Genomic DNA, 18851 nt, shown 5'->3' on the forward strand with positions numbered 1-18851 from the left:
CTGTATGCCATTTTGAACACTTCTAATTTGAAATCTTACCTGTAAAAAGTTCACTCATTTTGGCAAGGTATACATTTTGGGGAAGGAATGAAGCCCATTTACAATGTAAAACAAAAGTGTAAAGCCAAAAGTGGGGGCGTACAAACAGGCCTATAGTGTATCTGTTACTCTACCTTCCGGTCAGATCTAACCAAAAATATACACCAACCACTTCTTCATCTTCGTCTCAGCTTAATCATCATCATTGCTACTTTAATATAATACTGATGTGAAGCTACGCTGTTACCCAACTATTGGTTTGCTAAAGATTTCTTCCAATTGCTACGTAGAGGAGAGTGATTACCGTGAGATGGCACGGAGCAAAATACAGAGGATTTGAGAGAAGTTAAGGCGTGTAGAGGGGCAAGTGTTCCAGCATTTGGTCATAAGATATCTGAGAACTTGAGGGCACTCCTTTGGGATCTCTGGTCTTAGCCCGCACGCTGCAATCCCAACTGCTGCTTGCACTGGCGAACAAGATCCATACGCCTCCTCCCCTGTCACCATCTCCCAAAGCACCATCCCAAAGCTATACGCATTGCTCATCCAACTCTCTCTTGTCTTCTCCGGGTCTCCCGCGATTATCTGATTTCAACCATTTCACAAACTGCAGTCAACAACTGCTTTTCCTATAGAATTTACTTATGCATAATATGGAAAAGAACAATTAGTGATAGAATGATGAAGCATATGAGTAGCTAGAAGCCATCTAATCACCAGGCTATATTTACTGTATCATTTCATTACGGATCAAATATGATGAGGTAAAGAAAAGCATAGTTCCTGAAGCAAATCACTGAACTAGGATTATGCAACAAAAGTGTCAAAGAAATACAGACCTCGGGTGCAAGCCATCTATAGCCATCTGTTTCGTACTCCATGGCCTCATTGACACTCTTGCATGCAGTGACTATTCCCATATCACCCAGACAGGCATTGCCCTGCTTATCTAATAGTATTCTCTGTGTGTTAAGGTCTTTATATGCAACACCATGATCACAAATGAACTGCATCCCTTCTGCTATGTCAACAGCAATTTGAAATATCACCTTGGTCTGAAGCTTCTTTTTCTTCACCACCAGTTCACGGAGTGATCCACCTTGCATCAGTTTTGTTACAACGCATAATCCATGATTTTCATCGATGCAGACACCATAAAACTGCAGAATGCTCTTGTGTCCACAGGTCATCAGCTCCAAGAAATCTTTTCGGATCTCAAACTCATATGAATTCCCCTTATCGCAGCCTTTTAGTTTCTCAATGACCACCTTTATTCCTCTGTAAACTCCTTTAAATGAATTTGGTCCTAACTGACCACTAAACTCGAGATCATCTGAACTCAATAGCCATTTCCCGATATCATCACCGCCTGATTGGATGGTCTGCCATTCATCCACTGATACAGAAAAAGAAGAGCTTGGAGGTGGCATTTGAAGCTGGATCCTAGTATTCAGATTTTCCAACTCATGTCTATAGCACTGATCAATGGACTCAACATCAACATCCCCAAATTCTCCTACACCCGCGTTCTGTTCTTGACAGCCACAAAGTCCAAAAGGGAGCTTCACAGAGGTTGACTTAGGCTTCCTTACCGCAGATTTAAGGGCATTCTCTACCTTAATTTTGAACATTTTTTCTTGTCCGGACTCAACCAGAAGAAGAACAACCCCAAGAGTCAAACCTTTCTTCTCAAAGATTTGTACTTTCTTATAACAAATCGAAGCACTATCAAGAGACCCTGAAATGGTTGACCAAGGAAGCGAAGAACTACAAGCGTATGTGAGCTTGAACACAGAACCATGACCATCACCTCCCTCATCACACACCTCTTGAATCACAAACACAGGATTATCATCTCCAGAAGTTTGCTCTATCAGCTTTACGTGTACAAATACATCTTTCATATCGAAACCAGTCTGACTATAACTGTTAAAAAACAAAAGCAGAATCATCCACATTACTCCACAATACAACAACATACCTAGATCTAAACTGTGTATCTTCCACAAAACAATACTGATTCTGGAAAAAATTAATAATATTACTAAATTTAAAAAACCGAGAAAAATAAAAAAAAACATTGCTTTGGAAATCGAAATAGTGAAGAGTAAAAATGACGCAACATCTCTTAAGTGATACCTGAGAGGCAAAGAATCGTAATGCTTCCTGAGATTAGAGACGAGCTTATCAGGCAACTGGCTTCCAGGGTACATTTTAGCAACGTTTCTCACGACATTAGCCCACACGAGCTTCCTGCCTCCTCCTCCGGCGGATGCATTCTGGTTGTCTCTCGCCGAATCGAGGTTGAGAGAGTTCTTGAGCGACGCGATCGCTTCGGAGACGTTGCGGCCGAGTCGCTGAAACCGCTTTTGCATAGCGGAAGAGGTCTGATCGGAAGTCGGAGCAGCTGTGAGTGACTCGGACCTGTCGTCGGAGCACATGAGGACTTGGTCTACGAAATCATCGTCGGGGCAGTTGCCGGCATTACGGGTTGACCAGCACTCGAGCGCGGAGGCCATGGCGGCGAAGCTAACAAAGTTTTGGTCTTCTTCTCTACTTGAAAAAAACTGGTGAGAGTGAGATTTAACTGAACGAAACTGTAAGCATTTTTAGTATTTTTGTTATTATAAATGTTTCTTTCTTTTGTAGCATACAAGCACCAGTGGTCTAGTGGTAGAATAGTACCCTGCCACGGTACAGACCCGGGTTCGATTCCCGGCTGGTGCATTCTTCTCTTTTTATATATTTTTAATGCAAAATTGGGAAATCTTTTGGGATACTTGTGTACACTACAGTATCTGTTTGCATTGGAGAAGAAGCTATCTGTGATATATCTTTGTAATTAAAATAAAATAAGGAGAATCTACAAGATAGATACTAGATAGAGTCTTTAACATTGGGGTAAGTCCAATGGTGGAGACTGTACAGACTGCAAATGCCCTTCTCCGTTCTCTACTAAGAAGACCATGGCCAAACCCCAGAATATATGTGAGTCGATGTGGCAGTGCATCAGCCAAGCTCCTGGATTATTGGCCACGAATCTGATAGCTACCCATCCACCTGGAGGTGTTCCGATTGTGTTTCTTCGTGGTGGGTCAATGAGGTTGAAGGAGGCTGTGTCTGTGTTTGCGTTGAAGTTACCAACACCTGTTCCAACTACGTAGAACTCATAGCCGTGGAGATGCATCGGATGATTCTCAGTGGTCACGATGATTGTGTCTTGCAATATAATCTGTACTTTTGAGTTGAACTTTAGTTTGTAGGCCTTTGTTCCGCGGGTAGGCTGCCATAGCCCTCTGCTCACGTTTCCTGTATAGTCAAACGTGACAGGAGGCGTAGGTGGGAAGTCTGTGGTGAAAACACCGGCGGGAGTGCCTTGGTAATAGGCTTGCATTATGGAGTTTTGTTTGGGGAAAACGAAAGAGACGTTGTTGATGCTTGCGGTGAAGCGTGTTCCGTTAGGGCCTTGACACCTTTGTGTGTTGGGGGTTGTGCAGTTGAATAGTCCCAAACCTACTGTGAAAAACAAGTTCTCATCAATCTCCAAGGGAACTTCTACTTTTGAAGGACTCTTCATCTGCGCTGTGAAGGCTGCTGCGGTTGCTGTATCATTGAATCCTGGAAGCTGTGCAGGTATTGCCCGTGCCAGTGATTTACCTTGAAGAGTAACACAAGAGGCATCTTTGTATTTGAGGATTGCGGTGGTTGTGGTGTTGTCAAAGGCAGCATTGGCGCTGTTGTAGGCGTGTGCCGCCATGTAGTAGTGTGCTGGCGGTTGGTCTGCGGTTAGAAGCACATCAGTTGTCTGACCTGGTCCTAACATTATGACATTGGTTGAGAAAGGTTTGGTGTAGGAGGCATCCGCAGCAACCACGGTCAGCTTGTGATTCGCAACAGCAAAGAAGAGTTCTTGGTTCAAGGCAGAGTTGATGACCCTGAGGAGGACAATCTCTCCTGACCCTACCAGAAACCTCAAAGTTTCTGCATTGTGAAAACATATAATATTAATTAATAACTAAGATGTAACTGCTTTTGAGGGCTGGGAAGCATAAACTAAGGTGTGTACCTTGGCTGGAGCATCTGTAGAGATCACCAGGCTGACCGTTGATGGTGAAAGCGTCTGAGATGTTTGGTGCTGCTCCCGTGAATTGGGCTACGTTCAGGACATCCATGGGGTTTCTGTCCCACCACTCACCTAAGAGTAGGGTTATCTCTCTCTTGGGAATAACTGGAAAAGGGTAATGAGGAGAAGAGAGCGGAGGGCGGATGATGAGAGCGCCATACACAGTGGCTCGCAGCCATCTGCTGTGGGCATGCCACCACAAAGTACCTTCTTGATCTTCAATGGTGAAACTGTAGGTGTAACTCCCTCCTGGTTGGATTGGGCATTGGGTTATGTATTCTGGTCCATCCGCCCATGGATTCCTCATCTGCCGTATCCCATGCCTGCACATGCTCTGATTAGTAGACCATCAAACATTGAATTGTCGCAGGGGAGAGTGAGTTTACCAGTGGAGGCTGATGTTGTACCGAGCTTTGTTTATGGCAGTGATGAAAAGGGAATCACCGTTTCGCACTTCCAAGGTTGGCCCTGGAAACTGTCCGTTCACCGTAATCGAGTTATGAACTCTGCACAGCCTCTTCACCGGCGTCTCTTGAATCTAACCAAACACAAAAAAGGAACAAAACTATAAGTTGAGCATCAATGTGAGTACTAACAATGGAGGGAACAATAAAAAAGAAGAGAAGTAGTAAACACACAACGAATTCATGTAAGTGAACTTCGGCATTGACAAGTGAAGCTACAAAAACAACCAACAACACAAAGTAGGACAGTAGTTGCTCCATTGCGCCCACTTACTCTTTAGAGAAAGAAGAAGTTGATTTATTTTATAGGCAGGGGACAGAGAGCGTTTAGTCTAACCAGCAAACACGATTTGGTGTAACCACTAAACAACAAAACAAACAGTTTCTGATTTTAAATACTATGATTCTAGGTGAACCCCTACCAGCCTACTTTAGTACCTTCTCTTTGGTTTTTTCTCATCCTAGGACACCAAATCTCTTTTTTAAGGTGTTGGATCCTCTCCTTAAACCAGAACCTTTACTATTTCCCAATTAAATAACTTCTGATTAAAGTTAACATATGCCTAATATAGACATTAGGCAGCCTAAAACAGCTGGAAAAAATTATCAAATTCTACAAGTTTGTGACAAAACCAAATCTATAGCTGTGACATCATACGAATTTGCTCTTCTCGGACCCTAAATATGTCATCAATGTGTTTAAAAAAAAAAAAAGAAGAAGAAGAAAGATTGAAAGCAGTGACCTTTTAAGATCAAACATGAGACATCTGCAGTGACATCTCTGCTCCCTCAAAAGCTTTACGCCTCTCGCCATTGAAAACTCCATTAGACTACTACATTCTTAAACCCTAAGACCAAGTAAGAGCATAAGGTAAAGCTTGGTACTTTGACCAGAATCGATCATCGGGAAGCTTATTAGTGTCATGACTTTTAACAATCAGGAGACTCGTTCGGTAGTCGTGGAAGACGAATCAAGTGGTCAGGCCGTTTGGGTGCAGAGATATGTATATCACGTTTTTTAAGGGCCATTATATTGGGCCGGGTCGGGTTAAAACCCAGCTAAACAAACACTTTTAAACGTGACCCGGAAAAATACTCTTTTGTCTTTTGTCATCTCATCTTCCCCAATTAGCCATTGACGAGACTTGACGCTACAAACACAGTCACGCTCGCTCCTTTGATCCCACACCGCCGTGTCTTACCCACTCCGATCATTTATTGCGTTTCACGACCATTGTATCCTCGTGATCTCCGATACATCTCGAATCGAATCTTAAAAAAACAAAAGCCTAATTTTTCTGTGAATTTCTTACTAAAATTAGCTCAATCAATCCATTAGATTTATCGGAGATGATGGGCTCAGAGGATGACCAAGAGTCCAAGGTGAAGATGGAGACTCTCTTCCTCCGCGAAGAATCCAACTCTAATTCTAATTATCGCAGCGCCATGTCAACTCTCTCCGACTCGCGTCACCCGTCTATCGTCGTAACTCCGGCTGATTCCGATCCGCTTTTCGCGCCGCCGTCTTACTACAACGAATCTCGTTCTAAACCAAACGGAGGCAACAGAGACAGCTCTTCTTACCTCGAGCCTCCGTCTTACGCCGATGTTATCTTCAGCCCTTTCGATGACAATTCCGAGATCAACGGCTCAGATGATGGAGGTAGCAGTCTTCATAGTCAGTCCTCTGATTCGTTATCTAGATCTCCGTCTTCTTTGACCTCCGATTACATCAAGATCACTGTTTCTAGTCCTCAGAAAGAGCAAGAGTCAACAAATTCGATGATTCCTGGAGGAACCACTTACGTCACTTACCAGATTACGACTAGAACGAATCTATCGGAATACGGCGGAGGATCGGAGTTTAGCGTGAGGAGAAGGTTCAGAGATGTTGTTACATTGGCTGATAGATTGGCTGAGTCGTATAGAGGGTTTTGTATCCCACCGAGGCCAGATAAGAGTGTGGTTGAGAGCCAAGTGATGCAAAAGCAAGAGTTTGTTGAGCAGAGAAGAGTTGCATTGGAGAAGTACTTGCGCAGGCTTGCTTCACATCCTGTGATCAGGAACAGTGATGAGTTGAAGGTTTTTCTTCAGGCGCAAGGGAAGTTACCGTTGGCTACGAGCGTAGATGTGGCTTCTAGGATGTTGGATGGTGCTGTGAAGCTGCCGAAACAGTTGTTTGGTGAAGCTTCTTCTTCTGTTGAGGTTGTTCAGCCGGCTAGAGGAGGTAGAGATTTTCTGAGATTGTTTAAAGAACTTAGACAGTCAGTATCTAATGACTGGGGTGGGCCAAAACCAGCTGTTGTGGAAGAAGATAAGGAGTTTTTGGAGAAGAAGGAGAAAATGTATGACCTTGAGCAACAGATCATTAATGCTTCACAGCAGGTAGAGATATTTGAGGCTTGTTGTTACTTCACGAGGGATCAGTATTTTTCATTGTGTTTGTATTTTTGTAGGCTGAATCCCTCGTGAAGGCACAGCAAGACATGGGGGAGACTATGGGGGAATTGGGATTAGCATTCATTAAGCTGACGAAATTTGAGAACGAAGAAGCTGTCTTCAATTCTCAAAGAGCTCGTGCCAATGATATGAAAAATTTAGCTACTTCAGCTGTAAAAGCTAGCAGGTTTTACAGAGAGCTGAATTCCCAGACGGTCAAGCATTTGGTAAACTAGATACTATTAGATATATATGAAGAATCTATTCAACTTTCATTCGAGCTGGGCTTTGATTTTACTAAGAACTCTGAGTTATGTAAATGTCAGGATACACTCCACGACTACCTTGGCCTAATGATGGCAGTCCAGGGCGCCTTCGCAGATAGATCTAGTGCTTTACTGACAGTGCAGACGCTTCTTTCTGAAATTTCTTCACTGGAAGGAAGAGCTGAGAAGCTAGAAGCTGCATCATCGAAAGTCTTTGGCGGTGACAAATCAAGGATTAAGAAGATAGAAGAGTTAAAAGAAACCATCAAGGTCACTGAGGACTCCAAAAATGTTGCCATCAGGGAATACGAGCAGATCAAGGTGTTCATTCAGTAATGCCCATACACAAAACAAATCTTATGCTGAGTTGAGGTCTTATGTAACTATATTTATTGTGTGACAGGAAAATAACTGGTGTGAGGTTGAAAGGCTGGACAGGGAAAGGCGTGCAGACTTCTTGAATATGATGAAAGGGTTTGTTGTTAGTCAGGTACGTTCTTATTAGCGAGAGAGTAAGCCTCTGTCTCTTCATAGAATTAGCGAGAGAGTGATTACCAAGATCATCACAAGAATGGAAGATAAAATTCAGTGAATGTTATAGGGGATGCTATGATTTGAGGAAATTCTTTCATGAGATGGATGCGACAAAAGGAATATGATTTTAGATTTTTGAGTGAATGCTTGAAAAGTGGTGAAATCTGCTCTCTTGCAATGCTAGTGAATGCAGAGAAATCTGATTGATATTTTTGAAATAAAGAGATGAGATCTGTAAAAAGGTGTGAAACCTGAAAACAGAGTTGTTGGTATTTGGATGTGCTAGGTTGGATATGCAGAAAAGATCGCGAATGTGTGGACAAAGGTTGCTGAGGAGACAAGTCAATACAATAGAGAGAGCTCTTAACATGAGAGCACCCTGTAATTTATTCTTATTCTTCAATTCATGGTTTTGGGCTTAGACCAAATTTTCGTATCTTTTTACTTTGTTGTCAAAAAAACAAAACAAAAAAAAAGAAAGAGATGGTAAACTTCTTCTTTACTGACTCAAGTTTTAATGGGAATATGAATCTGTATACAAAAAGGAGTGACAAAAGAATGGTTACAAGTTACAACAACTCAACTGTATACAATATGAAGCAAATGTATATGAATAATTATCACACTTAGGAAATGTGGTGTAGGAATGTGGTCTCTTCCATAACAGTATCAAACTCGAACGCGGGACATTGCAGAGGTGGCTATGGCAGCAGCAGCTGCGTTAGAGGCATTGTTATTGAAGAATGCGAAAAGGCCAGATCCAATGGCTTCTTGTTCTTCAAGGAACAGATCTTCGGGAGCACGAAATGCTCCGTGGATGGCGACGGCCATGATCCCGACGGCTAGAGTCGACATCAAGAGCGATCCAACACTGGTCATAAACATCACCACGACAGTGCAGAGGCAGAGCATTCCTAGCGTCTCAAGATCGGAGAACGTGCGTCCACCGATGACCAATGGCTGATCAGACGGACGGAAAAAGTAGAGGAAAAGCCAAGAAGCGGCAAGGGAAGCGAGGAGGAAGAGAGCAAAAGGGTGCGAAAGAAGAGACGCGGCGAGTAGAATGGCCACTAAGGTTATGTAATTGGCTCGGAAGTATGAAAAGTTCTTCCTAACTCGCGACGCTGCCTCGGTGAGCGATGGTGGCCTGGAAAACGCTGACCGGTCAACGAGCTCTGCCCAGGGCCTGGCGTCTGCGGAAGCATGACGGACAGAGGCTAGGACGCGAGACAAGAGGACGCGTAGAGAGCTCAGCAACTGTGTATCGCCTCCGGGAAGATTATTATCAGGAGTAGTCGAAGTCGGAAGAAGAGGAGAGGCCATTGCAGCAGCAGATCTAGTTCGCAGACGAAGTCAGAGAGATCTAAAAGTGAATGATGGCTTTCACGAATTTTGCTGGCTGGCTTTACTTAAAACTGTCGGCTACTATCACATGTGCTTTTTGCGTCTCTTTCTTTCTTTTTAAAGAAACATAAAAATATTCCCTCCTCCTCTCTTTGTATGCCTTTGTGTGTTTATCACATCATACTGACTTACAGTTACAGGTTTCTTCACTTCCATATATCATTTTCATTATTAGATAGTTAATGATATAATACTTTTGTCCTGAGCACATACTACGGTACATATAACTAAACCGGTACATATATACTAGTAATTTTTCTCATAATTCTATAGTTAATCATTTAGAGGCAGCAACAGATTGGCACGAAGAATCTTAGTCCTGAGCACATGATTAAGGAACATTATGACTGAAGATTAATTGCAATCCGAATGCTGAAATGCAAGATTAATTGCTTCTGTAGCCATCTTCAAGAATGTCTATATCACTTGTTGTCTGAACCACCAGTCTTGGCTCCTTCACATTCTCTTCTCTTTTCCTGCATTCACACCAAAACCAGTCACATCTCATTGTTTCCCTAATTTTGATTTCAGTTACTTAACTATGACTCTGCTTTACCATCTCTTGGCGTCTGCTTCATCCTCACCAGTGTCATGACTGCTACTCTGATGTGCTGCTGCTACACCGGTGGAAGCTGATTTCTTAGTGGATTGAGGAGGCTTGGGATGATTGTGGCTTCCTTTGACTTGCTTCTGTCCGTATTTACGCCAATTGTAGCCATCATCAGAGGTTTTGTTACTTGACAGAGACTCAGACTTGGATACATCCAGTTGCGGTAAAGGTTGAGTTACCATCTGAAAATGAGATAGTTGGAAACTTGGAACTAGATATTGTCAACCAGAAGCTAACAAAAGTTCAAAAATGGGTCTTACAGATGGTAGGAACAAGGGAGGAGCTGTGTTCTTGTTAGCGAAGGAAAAATCTAACTGGTTCTTCCCATCTTCGTATTTGATATCATTTTGGTCAATGACCAAACCGTTGTTCTTCCAGTTCAGAGATTGCGCCGGAAATGTGCCTGTCGTTGGTGATGGCAAAATCTGTGATTTCAGGATCAAAAGAAAAGAGTAGTAGTTGTAAGGTCCTTACAGTAAGGAATACGACAGAACACAATCTTGAGGAAATAAGAGTTCTAACAAAATTCCAAGAACAGAACAAACCGTTCTTGAAGTTAAATAGGTGATGATGAAAAACAATCATAGTTTGAACTGATAGATAGATATGATTAGGAGAGAAGAAGATAGATACGTTAGAGGAAGTGAAGAGAATAGGAGAGTCGAGAAGGTCTGCGGGAGAAACACCATTAGGCAGAGTGAAGAAAGGAGAGGGAGAGAGGGGGAGAGGTGATGGAGTTGCTGATTTGAATTTCGGGACAACTCTTTGGCGGTCGAAAGAACCCATCAATGGTTAGGTATAGTATGGGATACTACTCTTCTTCTACTTCTTCCTTAACTAAAGTAATGATTTGTATAGAAGAGGAAGTTTCCAGGAAAAAGCAAGCAATTATAAGACAAGATATACATGTGACTCAGTGTGAAGCGTGTGTATCCAAAACACCCAAATGCTTGACTTTTTTTTGTTTAAGGCGGCTCAAATAACATCACTTTCACGAGCCCTTTGTGTTCTTCTTCCATTTACTGAATGCCAAAACAAATTTTATCTAATTCTTATCTCTCAACAACTAATACAGTAAAGCAAAGATGAAAAACTGGCCCAAGATGGTTAAACTTATATATATCGAGAATCATCTAGATAATTTATAAGAAATTGGACATGTGGCTCTTTAACATTGGTGAATCTTGGATAGATGATCACGCGCGAACATATTAACCGCCTTTATTAATAAACCGTCTTTTCTTATTGGGTGATTCATCTGCACCGTCAATTGTGTTATCTAAAACAATTACCAACTGTAGGATCTATCAGAAATCCTAAACCGGATCGGTTTTGGGTTTTTCTCCCCTCTATGTATATGAAAAAGTGATCGATGATTATTCATCGCTTTGTATCCTTTTTTTTCTTTGTTTTTCTTGCATGCATGACGATCATTCTTATTGCTTTCTTTGATTACGTTTCTAATCTTTTTATCATCTCTTTAGGGTTTTGCTCGATTTATTAACATCTGATCAATCTCGTTGATCTCTAATGATCAACCCTAGTTGTTGATTTTCTATTGCGTCGATTTTGCGACTGATCAATCCATCGAGGTACGTTGTTTGTTATCTACGCATATATATATATATATATATATATATATATATATATATATATCTTGTTATTAATGTGTATGAATCTTTCGGGTCTTTTGCATACATGTTTCGTAGAATTCAATTACTGGTTTGTATTTGGTCCGTATGAAATCTTCTTCTAACTCTGTATTCTGTTTTTTTGGTATTCTTGTATAGATTTTACATGAGCGTACGGGGACAAACATGTTCTGATCAATTCTCGTTGAACCGAACCATCAATTAACCCTCATGGATCCTAACAATCAACCCTCGTTGATATATCTAATCAACGCTCGTTGATCAACAAGCAGAAGTCTGTGTATATCTTCTAATGAAAGAAGGAATGATCTTGTAGATATCTGATTATTTTCATGTATGTTTTGTTCCTTTTCTTAATATGACTATCTTTTAAAGATCTTAGGGTTCATGGTTTGGCTTGTCTTGTTCTGATCCTGGAGTGACGTTGATCGTTAACGCATATTTGGGATGGATTAATGTTGAGTTTTCAGGCCTGTCCATCGAGGTACATTCTTGTCTATGCCATATGTTTCTCAATCTTCTGGTTAGATATCATGTAAAATTTGGATGACAGTCTTCTAACTCGTTCTGTTTCGTATTTTGTCTTGTAGGTATTACCAATTAATATAGAGGCGCAGTCGTGCAGGGACAAAAACACATCTGATGATCAATTCTCGTTGTTCTTATTATTTCTTGATAATGCTCCAATCAACTCTCGTTGATCTGATCATATCATACCCTCCAATCAACCATCGTTGATCTTATTATCATCTCTTGATAATAATCCTATCAACTCTCGTTGATCTTGTTATCATCTCTTGATAATGCTCCAATCAACCATCGTTGATCTTGTTATCATCTATTGATAATGCTCCAATCAACCATCGTTGATCTTGTTATCATCTATTGATAATGCTCCAATCAACTCTCGTTGATCTTGTTATCATCTATTGATAATGGTTTTATCAACTCTCGTTGATCTTGTTATCATCTATTGATAATGGTTTTATCTCGTTGATCTTGTTATCATCTCTAGGTAATGCTCCAATCAACCATCGTTGATCTTGTTATCATCTCTAGGTAATGCTCCAATCAACCATCGTTGATCTTGTTATCATCTCTTGGTAATGCTCCTATCAACCATCGTTGATCTTGTTATCATCTCTTGGTAATGCTCCTATCAACTATCGTTGATCTTGTTATCATCTCTTGGTAATGCTCCTATCAACCATCGTTGATCTTGTTATCATCTCTTAGTAATGCTCCTATCAACCATCGTTGATCTCATATATCATCTCTAGATGATCCTCGAATAAACTCTAGTTGATCTGATCATATCATCTCTCGATGATCCTCCCATCAAGTCTCGTTGATCTGATCATATCATCTCATGATGATCTAATCATATCATCAACTCTCGTTGATCCTAATCAACCCTCGTTGACAAAGAAAGGAATATAAATTAACACTTGCAGAGGTTTTTGTTTGGTCTTTCCAACTGACCACAGATGTAAAAGACAGAGTAAGGAAGGGAGTTATCTGACCTTTGCCATGACAGGTGCGCTTGCTTGGCAGGTCTTTATTTTTGAACAAACCTTCAGGAAGAACTTATGAAAAACGGAAGTCTAATGGGAAGGATTGCAAGAGTTAGTTAGGCCTTTTATGTTGCAAGGGCACAGCAACAAACTTTGTGAAAGTGGGAAATATATATATATATATATATATATATATATATTTGTATCTTGTATTCTTGTGGGTGATGAGTATGAGTCTGGCACTCAATAATCAATATGTACAACTATTTCATGGTTAAGAGTTATAAGAATCTTACTGTGGTTCTTACAAGTACCTGATTGAAACTACTTGTGCAGGATCATGATGGTTGTCCGTTTAAGCTAGAAACGTAACTCTTATTGGCATATTGGCTACAAACATCTTTCTTATCGATATCAAAGGAGAATCAATAGTTTAAGTCAAATGTTCAAAGGCTCTGAAGCAAAAAATTCAGTTAACTAGAACTTGTACACTAAGGCGGCTCTAATCAGTGTGAAGCGTGTGTATTCAAAACACCCAAATGTTAAGACTTTTGTTTAAGGCGGCTCTAATCACAACACTTTCAAGAACCCTAGAGAACTACCATTTACTGAATGCCAAAACAGATATAATTCTTATCTCTCAACAACTAATACCGCAAAGCAAAGGAGTGGACTAAGCAATTGTCATCTGATTTAAACTGTAAATAACCAAAAAAAAAATCCACCATACAAACATTACAAAACGCTCTTCTCAGCTATTTTTTTGATGGGTTTTTTTCCAAAGTCAACAACATAAGAAAAGAGATATGCTAAAAAAACTGAGACAAGCAGCGAGTCTAGGACAAAGTAGAACGAAATGAGTCTTGATGAAGTTTAAGCAGCTTGTTAAGAAGCAAGTCTCTTCCTCGCTTCCTCAATGATGGTCAGCTTAATACCTTTGCCCTTTGGTAGAGACACCCATGGCTTTGTTCCTTTGCCGAGGGTGAACACATTGCCCAACCTAGTGGCAAACTCATGTCCTGTTGAGTCTTGAATGTGTATCGTCTCAAAGCTTCCCTTATGCTTCTCCCTGTTCTTAATCACACCAACACGCCCTCTGTTTCTGCCTCCTGTCACCATCACAACGTTACCCACGTCAAACTTGATGAACTCAACAATCTTGTTCGCCTCAAGGTCCAGCTTGATGGTGTCGTTAGGTTTGATGAGCGGGTCAGGGTAACGGATAGTGCGACCATCATAAGTGTTCAGGTAAGGGATACCCTTCTGACCAAACTGGATAGACCTAACCTTGCAGAGCTTGAACTGCGCAGACAACAAACCAGACATTATACTTCTAAATTCCAATCACTACCCATATAGTCAGATATTTGAAAAGAACATGCATCAAACCTTTGCTTCCTCATCCTTGATGGAGTGGAGACGGAAACGTCCCTTGGTGTCATACAGAAGACGGAAGTTCTCATTTGTCTTGGGGATGGATACAACATCTACTCAAAATCAAATTGTAACTTAGGTCAGTTATCAATACATGCAACAAAAGGGGAGGGTATAACCAAAAAAGAAACGTACCCATGAAGCCAGCAGGGTAAGTCTTGTCAGTCCTAACTTTTCCATCAACTTGGATATGCCTTTGCATCAAGATAGAGATAACTTCACGGTAAGTCAAAGCATACTTCAACCTGTTCCTGATGATCAGGACAAGAGGAAGACACTCCCTCGACTTGTGAGGTCCAGACGATGGCTTGGGAGCCTGTAATAAACAGCATAAATAAACATTAACAACACATCAACAACAATACATAGAAATGTAAGGAATGGTCTGGATCCACAAGTCTGAAACAAACAAAAAAAAACTTACGAAGGCACCACCAAGTTTGTCAAGCATCCAATGCTTGGGGGCATTAAGCCTCTTTAGATGCTTCTTCAATCCTCTTGCCTGCAAAATCACATTAACACATAAAAGATCAAAATCAATGAATACAAAGTTATCACATTTGATATAAGCTCAATTGTCAAAATATAACAGAACATCGCGGTTTGAACATTCCAGTTGCCTAAATTTCTACAATCTAAACCAAAACAAAACAGAACATACTGTCTAACGGCATGAAACGAGCAAACTATAGTTGCCATTGTCCTACGGAAACTAACAACACACCAATAATCGAACATCCATGTCAAGATACAACAGAGCAGAAGAGAAAGATACGCAGAGATTTAACATAAATTGATAGTAAAGCAAGAAATTGAGAAGACGAACCATGTTTGCAGGTGCTCTGATTCCTCTGCGGCTGCGCCTTCAAGCTCACTCGACAATATATATCAAATGGAAAGAAAAAAAAAACCTAAAACCCTAGAATTGCTCGCGTATATAATTATTGGGCTTAGTTAGTTAGTAAAGGCCCATTTAAATTCTTGATTTAACTAAAGGCCCTGAGTCAAAAGCCCCCTAAAGCCCTAAATTAATTTATCGTTGTTATTGAGAATTTGTTTATTTTTTGTCATCGCAAATTTTATTAAAAAACTTGTTGCTGAGGTGGCACTAAGTCATTGGTAAGTAAAAATATATTCATAACGTTTTGCAAATGTAAAGGCTTGACAAAGCAGGAAAACAGTAAACACCAAGCAATGCATGAGGTCCCTTTTCATAATTAAATAAATATTGTGAGTTACACTTATCCACTTTATCATTTCATACTAATCATCATGTGTTCCTTGAAGTTGCTCATTGCAGGTTTGGGCAATGTGACCAGTACCCTAACACCACCGTGCTTCCTCGGCAAGAAAATACATATATCCGGCAAATATTTAGGAACCAACGGTATTATGTTCAACGATCCTCCATGCCCAAAATCAACTTCGTCTAGCAATCCAAGCTGTCTCCAATCAGTGAGCAGCATGAACGCTCCGCTCCCTCCTTCAAACGCTACATTCATCTTCAACGTTCTCTCTATCTCTCTTAGCTGCTCCAACACGTACTTCTTCTCTAGTGCCGCTCTTTTAGCCTCTTTGATGAGAGTCACTACATGGGACAAGGGTGAGTTGTTTAGCTCGCCAGCCTTCATGGCTACATTGGCCTTGACGAATGCGTTTCCGTAGTAGCCTTCCGGTAACGGTGGATCCACAATGCGGCGTATACCCACGGCCATCCCGAATAGAGAGGTTCCATCGGGACTCAGCTTCAAGGCCCTGCACCTTGATCTCCAAACGTGGGCTGCAAGAATCTCTAGAGTCGTGACTTCCCCCGCAACCTTCTCCTTGAGTTGACTAATATCTTCGGGTGTCACGTTGAGTATCTCACATACCATGTCGTTGGTTGGTGTGTAGGGAGAAGTTGCCACAGAAGAGCAAGCCTCCCCGAAGTCAACCAGCTTGGGAGTTTGTCCATCCTCCACTTGCCCTAATTATATATATGTACAACTGTTAATTAGAAATCTATTACATCACAAATAAAAATTAAAACTATATATAAAGATATATGGAGCAATCAACTATTGTCAACTGAAATTGATCCGGAACTCAAAGCTAACTTTTAGTGCGTCTAATCTACTATATATATTTGGTTATAATTAGTTAACATGTATACCGTTTACGCTTAGGTTGTCAGAGGTGAGACAGTTTCTGTCCCAAACGGGGATGATGCTAGGTTGTGTCTTTCCTGCTGCGAGCTCAGTTAAGGCTTTGAAAAACTGAGACGCACCAAAACCATCACACAAGGAATGAGAGAGAGCCGTTGCAAGAGTGATCCCTCCGCATGCAAACAGAGTGATCTGCAAAGCCAGAGGGTTGTAACCACCAGTCGGCTCAGCTACGTCAGAAGGTACGAGTTGGTATAAGTCTGCGTCCATGTCCTCCAAATAGTTGAGGGAAGAGAGAGTGCAGTCTGCCGTCGCCCTAACAAAGGGCACTCCTTCCGCCGGACTGCACCTCAACTCTAGTCTATGGTCGTCGGATCCACGGTGAAGTTTTCCCGCAAGTGGGTAGTAATAGACAAGAGCATGAGAGAGAGCTTGCTGAAAAAGGGAAACCGGATCGTGGACATTTTCTTTGGGGGATGGTGGAGCGTAGACATAGATAGTTTTGGCCAGGGTTTCGAGGAAAGGATCGTTGTCAAATGTCGAGAGAGAAAGAGAGACTTCAGGTGTTGCCTTTGAGGGTTTCACTATAACCACTTGAGATCTCTTCACCACAAAGGGACTCGATGAACTCATACCTTGGCTTCCCATCTCGATTTCTTTATCACATGCACTATTTGGGTGTAAAATATGTATACACAATTTGTAAGAAGATATAGTGGATATAATAGCTAGAGATGTGAGTTTGGTAAGATATGACTTTGAAGATAGGAAATGGAAACTGCAAAGTCAAGTCTTATTTTTATATTCATACAAAATGCTTGGTTACTTTATCCTAATCCCTTTCAACACTTTTTATATTGAAGAAAAATGTAGGAAGTAACTAGACTAAAAGAATTAGTCCAAAAATAACTGTAGCTATACATATAAAAATGGAGTAACGTGGTAAGTCAAATGCATCAATGGATACGTTGATGTGCGGAGGAGTGAGAAAAACGAAGAAAACGCGTTTTTGATTTGTGGTGGTGGTAGCCTTGTCCTCACGTATTCATCACTGAGCATCATTTGCTCTATCTAAATATTTTCTAGTGGATTTATTTAATTTAAGTTATCTTATAAATATTAGGTTTCTATTTGGAGAACATCGACATCAAAACTCTTGAAACCGTAAAATAAAGACAAGTTTAGTAAATTAATGGCTTGTTAAGTCAGTTATGAGGAGCCACGTACGATGACATGGTCAAATATGCATACATGATACATATAGAGATAGACTTAAGAGAATGATCATCAGTTAGTGGCCGGGACACGGTAATTGAATTATGTGTTGTACCATTTAATGTAGAACAGCTCGTCTTCTCCATATGCAATAGTGTTTGTAGTAATCATTTGGGTTATCTTTCTTTATGAATTTCAACCTGCTCAAAGCACCCCAGTGATCTCCTCAAGCATTGTTATATCGCTTTCTATGATGATGAACCTATGACGCCAAACCATGCATCTGCAACAATAAATATAGCTTCGTCTCAGACACTTGTTCTCTTTAATTCTAATTTTTGCCCATCCACACTTTATGATTGTATCTGTCATCTGTACCATTCCCAACTCCTCTTTATGTCGAGGTATGTTTTTATAAATTTCATTTTAGAATTTTGCAGATATTTTTATTAAGTAAAGTTGAAGTTTAGTGAAAAAATTATGAAACAAACTGAAATTAATGTATGATGTAGTAGCAAGTGATCCATAGAAATAAATTATTTTCCTTTTTTTTGTGTCACTTTTTGATATATATCCTCATAAATCTTAAGAAAATAGTTCATTAAAACTTATTTTAAAATCTAACACATAATAAAATATAATATTTAGAATAATTATTTTCTTACAGAGAATGTAATTAATTACATGAGATGCAATTAGAAAAGATTTTAAAATAATAAATGTTGAATGATCGTTTGTAAATATTTCCCTATTAATTATGATGAATAGTAAAAGTTAGAAATTTTCTCATCTTTCTCGATACAACATCCTAAACCCTGAACAAGATTTGTGTGTTGAAGTTTCGCAATAAGCATAGCTTCGTTCTTGAACTCCACTAAACCTTGACCAGATGCTAGAGACAGTTTCTTGATTGCCACTTCTTCCCCATTTATTAACTTCCCCTTATATACAGGGCAGAACCAAAAAAGGTTAGAAATGTGGGAAAAAAAAAGTAAAAGTTAGAAATTTAGCAT

General features: G+C 40.4%; 6 protein-coding genes, 1 long non-coding RNA gene, 1 other non-coding gene and 1 pseudogene across 10 annotated transcripts; 3 read left to right on the plus strand and 6 right to left on the minus strand.

The window, feature by feature from the left end:
* Positions 1–26: 26 nt before the first annotated feature.
* LOC104708387 (serine/threonine-protein kinase STY8-like) lies at positions 27–2633 on the minus strand. Its single transcript, XM_010424946.3, has 3 exons — positions 2179–2633; positions 879–1965; positions 27–624 (listed from the first exon to the last, which is right to left on the minus strand). The coding sequence occupies exons 1-3, from the start codon at positions 2556–2558 to the stop codon at positions 340–342; spliced, it is 1752 nt and encodes a 583-aa protein (XP_010423248.1). The 5' UTR covers positions 2559–2633; the 3' UTR covers positions 27–339.
* A 62-nt stretch (positions 2634–2695) lies between these two features.
* TRNAG-GCC (transfer RNA glycine (anticodon GCC)) lies at positions 2696–2766 on the plus strand. Its single transcript has one exon. It is a non-coding gene; the product is annotated as a tRNA-Gly (tRNA).
* An 80-nt stretch (positions 2767–2846) lies between these two features.
* Positions 2847–5565, minus strand: LOC104708388 (laccase-13-like). Of its 2 annotated transcripts, none has more exons than XM_010424948.2 (4): positions 5370–5565; positions 4549–4700; positions 4106–4485; positions 2847–4020 (listed from the first exon to the last, which is right to left on the minus strand). In XM_010424948.2, the coding sequence occupies exons 3-4, from the start codon at positions 4467–4469 to the stop codon at positions 2930–2932; spliced, it is 1455 nt and encodes a 484-aa protein (XP_010423250.2). In that variant the 5' UTR covers positions 4470–4485; positions 4549–4700; positions 5370–5565; the 3' UTR covers positions 2847–2929. The 2 variants fall into 2 exon arrangements, with proteins under 2 accessions (XP_010423250.2, XP_010423249.2); XM_010424947.3 differs by lacking the exon at positions 5370–5565 and adding an exon at positions 4801–5097.
* Positions 5566–5720: 155 nt separating this feature from the next.
* LOC104708391 (sorting nexin 2B) lies at positions 5721–8409 on the plus strand. Its single transcript, XM_010424950.2, has 5 exons — positions 5721–7011; positions 7083–7292; positions 7392–7652; positions 7735–7821; positions 8152–8409. The coding sequence occupies exons 1-5, from the start codon at positions 5977–5979 to the stop codon at positions 8230–8232; spliced, it is 1674 nt and encodes a 557-aa protein (XP_010423252.1). The 5' UTR covers positions 5721–5976; the 3' UTR covers positions 8233–8409.
* Positions 8350–9188, minus strand: LOC104708389 (PRA1 family protein B6 pseudogene; annotated as a pseudogene). The gene has a single exon (XR_015564237.1). The product of XR_015564237.1 is annotated as a PRA1 family protein B6 pseudogene (transcript).
* A 222-nt stretch (positions 9189–9410) lies between these two features.
* LOC104708392 (putative WRKY transcription factor 26) lies at positions 9411–10825 on the minus strand. The gene is made up of 4 exons (XM_010424951.3): positions 10513–10825; positions 10140–10304; positions 9826–10061; positions 9411–9745 (listed from the first exon to the last, which is right to left on the minus strand). Exons 1-4 carry the CDS (start codon positions 10663–10665, stop codon positions 9655–9657), a joined length of 645 nt encoding a protein of 214 aa, XP_010423253.1. The 5' UTR covers positions 10666–10825; the 3' UTR covers positions 9411–9654.
* Positions 10826–11261: 436 nt separating this feature from the next.
* Positions 11262–12521, plus strand: LOC104708393 (uncharacterized). The gene is made up of 3 exons (XR_754765.2): positions 11262–11471; positions 11670–12015; positions 12122–12521. It is a non-coding gene; the product is annotated as an uncharacterized LOC104708393 (long non-coding RNA).
* A 1193-nt stretch (positions 12522–13714) lies between these two features.
* LOC104708394 (small ribosomal subunit protein eS4x-like) lies at positions 13715–15434 on the minus strand. Its single transcript, XM_010424954.3, has 5 exons — positions 15306–15434; positions 14904–14981; positions 14615–14795; positions 14435–14532; positions 13715–14347 (listed from the first exon to the last, which is right to left on the minus strand). The coding sequence occupies exons 1-5, from the start codon at positions 15306–15308 to the stop codon at positions 13931–13933; spliced, it is 777 nt and encodes a 258-aa protein (XP_010423256.1). The 5' UTR covers positions 15309–15434; the 3' UTR covers positions 13715–13930.
* A 161-nt stretch (positions 15435–15595) lies between these two features.
* On the minus strand, positions 15596–17482 carry LOC104708395 (spermidine coumaroyl-CoA acyltransferase-like). Its single transcript, XM_010424955.3, has 2 exons — positions 16632–17482; positions 15596–16445 (listed from the first exon to the last, which is right to left on the minus strand). Exons 1-2 carry the CDS (start codon positions 17269–17271, stop codon positions 15733–15735), a joined length of 1353 nt encoding a protein of 450 aa, XP_010423257.1. The 5' UTR covers positions 17272–17482; the 3' UTR covers positions 15596–15732.
* Between the last annotated feature and the right edge of the window lie 1369 nt (positions 17483–18851).

Source organism: Camelina sativa, chromosome 8 (genome assembly GCF_030686135.1).
Source record: "Camelina sativa cultivar CO46 ecotype springtype chromosome 8, ASM3068613v1".
Classification (NCBI taxonomy): Eukaryota; Viridiplantae; Streptophyta; class Magnoliopsida; order Brassicales; family Brassicaceae; genus Camelina; species Camelina sativa.

Excerpts from the sequence above, each read along its gene's own strand:
- LOC104708394 (XM_010424954.3), bottom strand. Across the intron at positions 14,796-14,903 it reads ACAAACTTGGTGGTGCCTTC|GCTCCCAAGCCATCGTCTGG; the intron begins GTAAGTTTTTTT and ends TGTTTATTACAG. Across the intron at positions 14,348-14,434 it reads TCAAGGATGAGGAAGCAAAG|TTCAAGCTCTGCAAGGTTAG; the intron begins GTTTGATGCATG and ends TTGTCTGCGCAG.
- LOC104708388 (XM_010424947.3), bottom strand. The coding sequence starts at position 4,887 with ATGGAGCAACTACTGTCCTACTTTGTGTTGTTGGTTGTTTTTGTAGCT. Across the intron at positions 4,486-4,548 it reads TACAACATCAGCCTCCACTG|GCATGGGATACGGCAGATGA; the intron begins GTAAACTCACTC and ends GAGCATGTGCAG. Across the intron at positions 4,021-4,105 it reads CTACAGATGCTCCAGCCAAG|AAACTTTGAGGTTTCTGGTA; the intron begins GTACACACCTTA and ends TTCACAATGCAG.
- LOC104708395 (XM_010424955.3), bottom strand. The coding sequence starts at position 17,271 with ATGGGAAGCCAAGGTATGAGTTCATCGAGTCCCTTTGTGGTGAAGAGA. Across the intron at positions 16,446-16,631 it reads TGACAACCTAAGCGTAAACG|GGCAAGTGGAGGATGGACAA; the intron begins GTATACATGTTA and ends ATATATAATTAG.
- LOC104708387 (XM_010424946.3), bottom strand. The coding sequence starts at position 2,558 with ATGGCCTCCGCGCTCGAGTGCTGGTCAACCCGTAATGCCGGCAACTGC. Across the intron at positions 1,966-2,178 it reads TACGATTCTTTGCCTCTCAG|TTATAGTCAGACTGGTTTCG; the intron begins GTATCACTTAAG and ends GTTTTTTAACAG. Across the intron at positions 625-878 it reads ATAGATGGCTTGCACCCGAG|ATAATCGCGGGAGACCCGGA; the intron begins GTCTGTATTTCT and ends GGTTGAAATCAG.
- LOC104708391 (XM_010424950.2), top strand. The coding sequence starts at position 5,977 with ATGATGGGCTCAGAGGATGACCAAGAGTCCAAGGTGAAGATGGAGACT. Across the intron at positions 7,012-7,082 it reads TCATTAATGCTTCACAGCAG|GCTGAATCCCTCGTGAAGGC; the intron begins GTAGAGATATTT and ends GTATTTTTGTAG. Across the intron at positions 7,293-7,391 it reads CCCAGACGGTCAAGCATTTG|GATACACTCCACGACTACCT; the intron begins GTAAACTAGATA and ends TGTAAATGTCAG.
- LOC104708392 (XM_010424951.3), bottom strand. The coding sequence starts at position 10,665 with ATGGGTTCTTTCGACCGCCAAAGAGTTGTCCCGAAATTCAAATCAGCA. Across the intron at positions 10,062-10,139 it reads CTCCCTTGTTCCTACCATCT|ATGGTAACTCAACCTTTACC; the intron begins GTAAGACCCATT and ends TCTCATTTTCAG. Across the intron at positions 9,746-9,825 it reads GAAGCAGACGCCAAGAGATG|GAAAAGAGAAGAGAATGTGA; the intron begins GTAAAGCAGAGT and ends GTGTGAATGCAG.